General features: G+C 47.9%; 4 protein-coding genes; 2 read left to right on the plus strand and 2 right to left on the minus strand.

Moving 5' to 3' along the window:
- Nucleotides 1–4,341: 4,341 nt before the first annotated feature.
- GSTUM_00009030001 (uncharacterized protein) lies at nt 4,342–5,219 on the plus strand (the record flags this gene model as incomplete). XM_002840440.2 has 2 exons in its annotated part: nt 4,342–4,760; nt 4,860–5,219. The coding sequence occupies 2 exons, from the start codon at nt 4,342–4,344 to the stop codon at nt 4,975–4,977; spliced, it is 537 nt and encodes a 178-aa protein (XP_002840486.1). The 3' UTR covers nt 4,978–5,219.
- A 92-nt stretch (nt 5,220–5,311) lies between these two features.
- Nucleotides 5,312–7,965, minus strand: GSTUM_00009031001 (uncharacterized protein; the record flags this gene model as incomplete). XM_002840441.2 is given in 9 exon segments in its annotated part: nt 5,312–5,379; nt 5,440–6,392; nt 6,461–6,889; nt 6,977–7,110; nt 7,142–7,149; nt 7,167–7,359; nt 7,424–7,499; nt 7,588–7,769; nt 7,826–7,965. The coding sequence occupies 9 exon segments, from the start codon at nt 7,859–7,861 to the stop codon at nt 5,312–5,314; spliced, it is 2,079 nt and encodes a 692-aa protein (XP_002840487.1). The 5' UTR covers nt 7,862–7,965.
- A 122-nt stretch (nt 7,966–8,087) lies between these two features.
- GSTUM_00009032001 (uncharacterized protein) lies at nt 8,088–9,036 on the plus strand. XM_002840442.2 has 3 exons: nt 8,088–8,341; nt 8,398–8,741; nt 8,810–9,036. The coding sequence occupies exons 1-3, from the start codon at nt 8,198–8,200 to the stop codon at nt 8,883–8,885; spliced, it is 564 nt and encodes a 187-aa protein (XP_002840488.1). The 5' UTR covers nt 8,088–8,197; the 3' UTR covers nt 8,886–9,036.
- A 165-nt stretch (nt 9,037–9,201) lies between these two features.
- GSTUM_00009033001 (uncharacterized protein) lies at nt 9,202–10,085 on the minus strand (the record flags this gene model as incomplete). The annotated part of the gene is made up of 2 exons (XM_002840443.1): nt 9,202–9,794; nt 9,848–10,085. 2 exons carry the CDS (start codon nt 10,083–10,085, stop codon nt 9,202–9,204), a joined length of 831 nt encoding a protein of 276 aa, XP_002840489.1.
- Between the last annotated feature and the right edge of the window lie 703 nt (nt 10,086–10,788).

Here is a 10,788-nt window from a genome sequence, read left to right on the forward strand (position 1 = left end):
TAACCTCAACTTTCACGATTACCTGATGTGTTTGGCAATGCACACCACTCAAATGTCGTGTTGCCAAACAGGGCCCTAGGCTTCCCCGATAAGGTTATAGAACCGAACAGTTCCTGCTATCATATAACGAGGTGGCAGAATTCGGTTCCAGACCACACACCTATCATAGGCAGCGGAATAAAAGAGAAAATATAAGACAAGAATCTTACAGAGTGTTTGGCGGAGTGTTGTTTGCAAAACTTGTTTTGAGACGACTGTCGTCTCAAATGACTGCATGCCAAACTGAGCCTAATTAGTTTGCCACTATTGATTTGGAACGGCAGCTGCAAACCCTTGGTTCTATACGGACTCTAATTCAAAACTGAATCTGAATCGGCCCGTGAGGTTGGGTATTGGCTGCCAAACCACTGGTAAACTTATCGTATTTCCTCAAATTTCGAGTTCAAGGAACTCGCGATCACGCTTTATCACTCGGTAGAAACCCCCCCCAGCAACGTTACCCACGCACCGCCAAAAGTAGTCGTAACCCACTAGTTAGGAGGAAACACCTCAGAAGGTTCGAGTATTCAACGTAATTGAGTCCGTAATTACACTAGAGTCTAAAAGAGGATCGTGCGAGCCTTGGATTTAGATTCTGAGTTGGCCTCCCACTTCCTTCTCCCTGTATTTTACCCCTATCACTCAATAAATACCACACTCTCCAGTATACTCTAAGCAGAAATGCCCCCTAAATCCTTCAAAGAAGATCCCCCCGAGAGCACAGAGCCCCGGCCACAGGATCCAGAACAAATGCCCGGAGCACCGGAGCCGGAAACAAGTGAGCCGGGAGTGCAGGATGCTCTCCAAAGGTTATTAGATATGACGCTGGGCCCAAACCAGGGTGTAGAAACTAAGGTTGAGAAAAATGTTGGCGGTGGTGGAAATGGTGACGGCGGTGGTGGCAGCAATGACGATGAGGAAGATCAGCAAGTATCGAATCTCTTGGAGTCCTCACTCGTTCTAAACTACATGTAGGTCTCTACCCAAGATTTTCGGTGCTGCATGCTAACAAAAACGATAGGCTCTCTGGGCCCACCGGCCCCACGCGGGAAGTATAGTGCAATTATTTCAGACTCTAGCCTTGAGCCACTTACCAATCCTGATTCCAGACTTCGATAGAAACGATATCAAACGACACAGGGGTCGAAAGGAGCGCCATTGTCAAAGCCCTTGAAGATTTCCTTGATGCCGATAATGCCCTCGATAACATGGCCAGCTTCGAGGACCCCCAAAAAGCAGTCGACAGAATTCGAGCACTCGCAAGCGAGGCAGGAGTCATCTCCTGGGATAGCACTCCACCCGATGGGAGTCAGGAAGATGGCGTGCCCAGACTGCCCACCGACGTTGTTTTAGAGCTGACACTTGGGAATCCATGGGAGTGGATGGGGCCTCTAAAAGACCAGACACTTCACATAAGTGAAAGGATACGATTTCTGTGGAAATGTGTCGAGGAACTTCTCGCGTTGTGCCATAGAGTATCCCACTTTTCCGGGAGATTCGCGAAAAGAGATGAACTGCGGTACAGTTTGATCAAGCTCGGTCTAAAACAGCTCGAAAATAGGGAGGTAAACCGGAGTCGAGCCAAGCTTAAATGCTTTGAGATTCTAAATTTGGCGTGTGCACTCATCGAGGCGTTCATGGAAAAGATTTCAGAAGAGTGTGAAAAGGGGGAGAGTGGGGGAAGCGAGGAAAGTGAAGGGAGTGAAGTGAAGGAAGAGAGCGGGGGGATCGGAGAAAGTAGGGATACCACTAGTTCTCAGGGATAAAAATAATGGATTCCAGAGTGAGAACGCCGGAGCGGCATAAAGGCAAGTGAACCTGAAGGCGGAGTCTGGGTCAGTCATGTGCGAAGGTTGCAGCCTAGCAGATAGCATGACCCCTCTGACTTTGAGAATAAACCCTTGCTAATGCTGTTGGTGGTGGTATTAGGGATAAATGGGGATATGGAAGCCGAGAGCCCCCAGCAGGATACTAGGAGTGATGAAGCCAAGGTTAACTTATACTGAATGTAACAAAATTACCCCCGGGAGACACCGCCCCGATTGCTTCGTGGAAGGTATTCAAGGATTGCATGAAGTTTACTGTATATTAGTGGTTATGAGCCCAACGAGCTACGTTTTGTTAGTGGGTCTTGCTAGTCTTCCCGGGGAACCTGTTATTCAAATATTCAAATCGGATCCACGACTACAAGCAGAAAGGTCTACAGATTATTTCCCAAATGGCTCGCTGCCTGGGATGGTATGATACTCCGTCTAAAGTACTAGGGAAATAAAGTGAAAGGTATTTTGAGGGCGGTTTGCGATTAGGAAATCTGAGTAAAATGACAGTGAAATTGAGGAACTACCGATAGCAGAAGGGGAAGACGTTCTCTAGTTTCAGTTTCTACAGAATTACACAGCATGAATCTAGTTGTTTCCATGCTCGATAGTTCCAATGCCGGGCGGAACAGTTGTTCTCGTACATTACAGTAATGTTAACAGTTCTCTCAGCGTTCTTACGTACACAGGTAACTTGGAGTTAAGCCTTCAAACAGTTTGTGGCCTTCTCGACAATTCCGATCCGATAGATATCCCCCCCCGGGAAAAATACCCCCTTTATCCACAACTAACCTCGATAGAAAATTCTTAAAAGGTGATATATAAGAGGTCTGGTCCACCCTGCTGTTGATTTTCAGAAGAATGAAGAAGTTATGAACTATCATATTCAATAAGGGAGCTCATAATTTATGATACTATCTAGTACTTACTTGTCTCTCCATATTGGTAGCGAAATATTCAACGATTTAACCAACTTGATCCCGGTTCGCAGGTTAGGCGCCACGGACGTAGACAGATTTCCAAATAAAGGATTACTATTAGTTGTGAAACTATCGCCATATTCCAATCCCACTAACAGTCAACTTATCTCGTTCAAGCACTGGGCATGGGACAAAAGATGTAAGGTGCATTGTTGATGCATAACCCGACTTCAAGTTTGCCTATCCCGGACATGTCCACAAGTAATACGCATGAGAGTGTACCGTTTCATGCAATCGATTACACAATATATAGCATCTTAAAGGCCCCCATTTCAAGGGATTTAAAAAATGCTTCTCCTTTTCGAAATCTAGAGAAGCGCAGCCTTTTGTTTATAGAGAGAAGTATGATGCTGCCAAAATGAAGAGTTTATCTTTGTGTATTTCTGGTATCAATATTCTTGTAAAAACCGAAAAGAACTCCTAGATGTCAACAAAGAAAAGTACACCCCACCATCTTGTTATATCACAGAAGAATGGGTTGTTTTGTGATGTCTGTGCGATGTTTACGCTGTGGAGCAGAAAGTATCATAATATCATGATAAGTTACAGTAGACTAAATCATGGCATTCCCTGGAACCCAAGCCCTGGATCGGTCATTCCGGGATGCGGGCCCACTGTCAGAGCGGGGGGCGTCCCGAACCACTGTACTCGAGTATGATATACGATGCTGTGACCACCTCTTGGACGGGCTAAGCTAGGTCGTAAGATTCGCGATCAAGCACTCTACTAGCAATCCTCCCCTCCAGGCGCTGCACTCAAGTAGTGTGCGGAAAAGCTTGCACTCGTACAGTACTGTGCCGGCATCCACCCGCAATAAATATCCTTATCTTAGTAGGAATGAACCAATAATATGGTAACTGAACAAAGAAGAAGAAAAAAGGGGGGGGGGATAAAATGTGAGCAAGCATGAGCAAGCATAGTCTACGGTGCCAGCGCCGCGCCTACTCTTGGGAAAAAGCATTTTGAACGCTAGAACCCATGGGATGAAATGGTAAGGTAAACAGTTGGGGAATTGAACCATCTTAAACGTCGAAATTAACCGTTGTAAATTTACTGCTACACGATTTTCCGAGTAGAGCACAGTTACACAGAGAATTGTATGTGTACAATTCTTGCGGGTGTAAGTCTTGTCGTATTGTGCGAAGGGCATTGGAATCTAGTCTTGGGGACAGGACTTGAGCTCCCTTTGTGTCCCCAAACCGCGATACCGCTTTGAGGCACTTTCGGGTACCATCCGGTGATCAGTCGAGTGATGCTCTTCTAGAGTTGTCACCACGTGACTACGCACCCAGCCACCTCACACAAAATAGTGCCATCATGCCAAATCCGACCGTAGCATCACAATAAATTTATCCACAAAATAAAGCGTCAGCTCTACGAGTACGGTACTCAAGTGCTTCATCAATTAGTCATTAGTCTAATCAAGCTCTACCCACCCTCCTAATTTACCCATCCATCCATCCATCCATCCCTCAACCCAACTCACCACCACCGCAGCAGCAGAAATGACAGATACCCCCACCAAAACCATCCTCGTAACAACCGGTGCCACTTCCCCCTTCCCCTCACTCCTCTCGGCAGCCCTCTCGGCCCCATTCCTGGCCACCATCCGATCCCTCGGCTACACGGACCTCCGCATCCAATACGGCGACTGCCAAAAGCTCTTCCAAACCCTCTCCGCCGCCGCCTTCCCCTCCTGCGGCAGCATCACGCTCACCGGCTTCAGCTTCGCGGACGACTTCCGCACCGAGGTTACGCATGCGGACCTGGTAATTTCGCATGCTGGCAGCGGGAGTATTCTTGATGCGCTGAGGTTTCAGAAGCGACTGGTTGTCGTGGTCAATGGTGCGCTCATGGATAACCATCAGAAGGAGTTAGCGGAGGAGCTTGGCAGCGTGGGGTATTTGGTTGAGGGGTCTGTGGAGTAAGTTTTTCATTTATTTATTTCCTGTAGGGTTGAGAGGGGGGGTTATGCTGGGAGAGATGTTGGGGCGAGCTAGCTGATGGCGGTATTTCCAAGTAGAAATCTTCATGAGGCTGCTAAAAAGGCGGAGACTTTTGAGTTTAAACATTTCCCTGCTGGTGGCAGTGGGAAGTTTTGCGATATCCTAGATGAGGAGGTTGGGCTTAATCTCGATTGATTTGATTCGGTATTCGGTGGACGAATTGGCGGTTCCTTCGGACAAGCTGATCAGATCTTTATGTTTATGTTAATATTAGATAGATGCCCGGCTTCATATCACCCTCTAACTTGATAACAAAAAGCCAAACTCACGACATACTGAGATTGAAACCACTGGGCAGGTAATTGGGCCGTAATTGAGAGATAAAAGGTATAAATACAAGATTTTAAGGAATCAAAAAAATGGTATAAGAAATAAAAGAAGCTCTCATGTGCTCTCGCGGTCCCAACCCACCCCGTTCATGTCGCATAAAGGAAAGCCAACGTATCTGAATCCTTAAACGCCCCTTACCCTACAACAGGAGCAGATCCCCGCCCTGTTGGGGAGAATATATAGGCTGGGGCGCGTTTTGATTGACGACTGGATTGGAGGTTAGCAATAATTCGAGCAAGGGGGAAAGGGGGAAAGGGGAAAACGAACCATATTGCCCACCACCAGCTACGGGCCCTCCGCTGACTGCAAACGGGTTTGTCCCTGATCCCCCCCCGCCCCCGGAAAAATAATCATCTGCGGCATCAACTGCTGCCGCGAGATCCCCGCCAAGTAGATTTCCCATACCCTCCTCTGAAGTCCTCTGCTCCACTGGCTGCTGCTGCTGCTGCTCAGGCTGGAGCGCTCTCCTATGCGCCTGTTCAGCGATCGCCGTTGGAAGCGTGTGCCTCTGTAAAGCCGGGCTATCCGCCAATCTCTTTGGGCGGGCAGTTCGGAACACCTGATTAACGGGCTTGAGATAGACTGTTGCTAGAGTTCCTACGTTCAAACACATTTCTTCAAGAGTAGTGGGGTCCAGTTTCTCAGTCTCCGCTGTGATGGGCGGTTTCTCGCCCATCACTACCTTCTTGGCTGTTGCAGGGTCTGCCGAGAGCAGTCGCCAGTACATGTAACCTCTGTCACGAAGATCGGGGTTATCTGTTTCTTCAGTCGCCCATTTGAGAACTTTTGGTACCAGATCTTGTCCCTTTGTTGGGCGTTGGATGAAGAGTTTCACAGTAGCTGTCAGCAGCGCGAGTTGCACTTCTACTGGTTCGTCCTGGAAGGAAAAGAGGAAGTCTTCGAGAAGGACATCACTGTTCTCAATCCTGTCCGCGTATTGGCCAATAACCCAGATCATGGCCGCTTTGGCTTCCGGCTCGTCCAGAGAATCGAGATTCTCACAAAGTGTGGAAATTATGGATTCGTATTGATTGGGATATTTGCGGAAGATATTCCGGATTACTACGGTAGCTTCTTGCACAATATAGGAGACTTTTGTTGAGACAAGCTCGAGGAGAGTGTTGATGCATTGACGAGCAGCTGGTTCAATCTTAATGGCCAATTTTCCGATCGCTCTGACTGATTTGCGGACGAAATGAACATCAATCTCAGTGGCGTATCTTTGGCCGCTAAATTAACATCGCCCTAAAATAAAGTGACTGAAGAGAGCAAGGGGAGAGATACTCACTCTCGCAATTCTGTTAGAACCTCCTCAATGTTGTCCTCGTTTGCCAACATAAATATCAGCTCCAATTTAGTGACCTTTACATAGATAGGATCGTTGTATTTGCAGAAAAATACTCTGATATCATTTCTGAGTACTTCTGGCCGCCGTTGTAATATCAGTAAAGCATTCCTCAGCGCGAGATATTGTACTTCGGGCCCTTTCGCCAATAAAGTGACAAGCGGTGGTGATAGCTTTCGGCAAAGAGTTGAAATCTCCTTTTGATCTGCAATGTAATTCATCAAGTAGAGAATCACACGGATACAGGTAAGAACTACGGCGGAGTTAGAGTGTTGCAGCCGAGGTGATATACGCTCAGCCATTATGACTGCTTCGGTAGTTTCTTGAGGAACGTAGGCCATTAGTGCTTCTAGAATATATGCTTGGCCCCATCTAGGAAAGTCAGCGCTTTCACCAACATGAAGAACACGGAGCCAAGGCAAGCGACGCTACCAAACTCAACATCGCGGGGCTACATACTCTGAGCAATCTGGTAGAATCTGAACAATTTTACTCGCATTCGTATGATCGATGGTGAGCCTTATATTCTCGTTCCTTTCCCAAATATCCATCAATGCCACCAAAGCACTAGCAACAACTGTGGGATTATCGTCCTTCAAAAGCCCGTTTAACCCTTCAATTAACCCTTGCTCCTTCCCACCCCCACTACCCTCTACCAGATCTCTATCGTGGTCGTAAAGCTTCGCAACACAAAATGCCGCCGTTTTTCGGACGTAGGGATCAGGGTCATGGAGAAGATGTCGTAGTGGAGCAACTGTAGCTTCGACGAATTGAGGGACATGGATGTAGGACATTGTTCGTAGCGCCAAAGCTCGCACAAGTGGATTATGATCATCCATATCCTAAATTGGTCAGTCGAGAGGTAAAAGGAGTGATAATCGGCGACCACAGTTGCGGGGATGGTACTCTGATCAGAATTGGAAGTGCGCGCTGAGCCATATCGGGCTTCATTCGACCGTAGTTTACCAAGAAGAGGAAACACCTGCGATTCACACTGCCATATCAGCAATTCTGCTCGCAAACCCTTCAACCTCAAGCTCGCACGTCCTAGCTAGGAGGGTGTCCCGAACATCTTCTTGATCTCCAGGGCTTGTATCTCCATGCAGTTGATTATGTCTGGAAACAATGCTGCCATATCATTGTTGCTCATAGTCATATTGGCCACAATCTTCTTAAGCGTAATCTTTTTTTTGGCGAAATTCTTGTCCTTCTTATCACTATTGAGTTCAGCGCGGAGCTCGGCGACTTTGCCCTGAGATTCTGAATGTTAGAAGGTACAGTTCAGAGTAAACTGACAGAAGAGCATACTCGCGCAAAAAAACGAGCATCACCTCCACTAGCCATTATAAGAAAATGATGAAGTAGGGGATTCTGGGCAGTATCAGTAAGGGGCTATTATCGAGCAGATGTGGGGGTGAGAGACACAGATAGTCTTTTAACGTGAAGAGTAGGTTTGGGGAGCTTCACCTTCAATCCTGGTGGAAGAAGGGGTTAATTAGTCAGCGGGTGTAGCCGAACCGCAGACCGTTTCTTTGCTTTTGACCTCAACCCAACTCATCGTCCCATCTCACTCAGACAACTCAACTCCTCGCCCGGAACAAACTCCCCCATCCAAGCATCCGTTCACGATACAACCGACAATCTACTCCTTCCCGCATAACCCACCGTTAGGCAATAACTATGGCACCTCACGGTCCACCTCGTCTTCCCCCCCCGCCTTCCCCCCAATGGGTGATTGATCTGAACAACCTTCCGTCCTCTCGCCCTAGGCCTAATCCCTCCATTCCCGATCCCCCCGGCTTCTCTCAGGGCTCCGCTGGCAAAGTATGCTTTATGTACCCCGTATGACCGTAAGTGAGCCTTACTTACCCTTTTTCCAGGGGAAATCAAGCAAATCCCATCCGACCCCTACGCCCACCGAAACCGATGATCTATTCCTGAAGAAAGCATGGGAGCTCGCCCTGGCACCCGCGAAATCTATCCCCATGAACGCTATAATGATGTACATGTCCGGCAACACACTCCAAATCTTCTCCATCATGATGACCGTCATGCTGTTCATGAATCCCCTCAAGGCACTTTCTACTGTTGGCAGCACCTTTGCTCGATTTGATAACGAAAGGACTCACACAAGACTCTGGCCAGTCAAGCTTGCTTACATTGGACTTCAAATTGCTACGATTGCTCTTGGTATATGGAAGGTTAATGGGATGGGGCTATTACCGTATGTTTCCCTCGAAAACCCCTGTTCTGCATGGAGATTTCGCTACTAACTGTTTTGTCCGTGGTCAGGAATACGCGCTCCGATTGGCTGGCTTGGGAAAGGGAGCGGCAAAGTTTGGAATTATCTGCAGTGGCACTTCAGTAGCAGCTGTTCCTACGAAGGAACGCTGCTTCCTCTTAGTTCACAAATGATAGCCCTATTCCCCCGTTTTTCCTTTTGATTAGTATGACGAATATCCACCGTTGAGTTGAAGAGACAAATCCGATATGATAGAAGTTATATTCTATGAGCAAAACAACCTAACCCGTCCATGACAACATACTGGTATGACACAAAATAGTCCGCCATGCTGCGCAACTATCACATACCCAAAGTATCATAATAATATTATTATTATTGACATTATGCCCAATCAAACTCCCGGTTCTAGGCATCATAATAATATTATTATGATACACACCTACAATTTAGAATCCGCCCACTTCGGCTCCCTCTTCTCCACGAAAGCCCTCAGCCCCTCCCTAATATTCTCCCCAGTCTGTAGCCCCATCCCCACCCCTTCCCTAACATCCCTCGTCGCCTCCTCCACGCTTCTCCCCTCCCAAGCACTCCTCACCCCTGCCCGACTCACAATAACACTGTCTGGCGAGTTCCCTGCAATCTCCTTCGCAACCGCCACAGCTACCACGAGCGCCTCCCCATCCCCAACAACCCTATTAACCAACCCCCACCCCCTCGCCTCACTTGCACTCAACATCCTCCCAGTCAAGGCGAGCTCGCTCGCACGCTGCAATCCCACACTCATCGTCAACCGCGGCAACACACCGGCAAATGCCGCCACCCCACGCTTAACCTCTGGAAGCCCCAGCATACTGCTCGCTGAGGCAACGACCATATCCATGTTGGCCAGCATCTCCATTCCCCCGCCGAGTGCAAGCCCGTCGACAGCGGCTATCACGGGCTTTTTCCCGCTGCGCCGGGAGAGGCCGCCAAAGCCGCCTTGCGGGTGGGCGACGATGGGGTCAGCGCCGCCGGATTGAGCGTCGTTCCATTCTGTTCTCGTCAACTATGTCCCGCAATATACAGGTTGCGGGCGTGAGATGGACCTTTCAAGTCCTGACCTGCGCAGAAAGCTTTCCTCTTGCCTTGGGGATTTCCAGTGACCACTGCGCAGCGGAGTGATGGTTCATCGTCGTACCAGGGCCATACCCGTGACATCTCGTTGTGGGTTTGGGTGTCTACGCAGTTCATTGCCTGCGGGCGATTGATCGTCACCACAAGGATATGGAGCGATGGGAAGCTTAAGATGAGGTTCTCTGCCGGGGGTGGTGGCGTGCGGAGCATTTTTGGTTTGAGTATTATGTTGTGAAGTGCTATGTGGTTTTTTTCCATTGACACAACGGTTGGGGGACCGTGATTTTGTTGTACTCGAGTAGGTTGGCGGACCGGGAGATACCGGGACTAATAACGAGTACTAGTACAAACCGGCAGTGCCGGACACTGAAAATTGAGAATTGGATCGCAGTAATTCAGGGCGCCTTAATAGCCAGTCAGTCTCTTCCCACCTTGGGTTAGACTAATTATATTTATCAAATTTCGGTAAATATTTTACCTTATTGGGTTTAGTGGCGCCGAAATATTGCTCAATACAGTATAATTAGCTTCAATACTCGAGTAGTGTTAATTTGCCAGCTCCCCTACTCGTGCGTCTCAGCCAAGAGTTGGCACCACAGTTGTCCTAGTCAATGGTGCAAGTTCATTTTCACTGAATGGGTATAGTAGCTGACGACTAGGATCGAGGTCTAACTATGTGAGGAATTAAAGGTGAACTTTACAGATGCTGGTATATATATAGGACAAGTGGTAAGTAAATCTAAGCATTAAACTTATTGTCTCCATGTCAGGTACGAACTTGTAAGAGGTTTAGATAAAAGTTTATACAAAACCGGTCCACCAACTCCTGGGGCATCTTATTCCACTTATATCTAAGTGCCTCAATTACCTCCTGTTTTGTCCGTTCACCTGTTCCAGTAAATCTATATACCAT

The sequence above is a fragment of the Tuber melanosporum genome (genome assembly GCF_000151645.1).
Source record: "Tuber melanosporum whole genome shotgun sequence assembly, scaffold_52, strain Mel28".
Lineage (NCBI taxonomy): Eukaryota > Fungi > Ascomycota > Pezizomycetes > Pezizales > Tuberaceae > Tuber > Tuber melanosporum.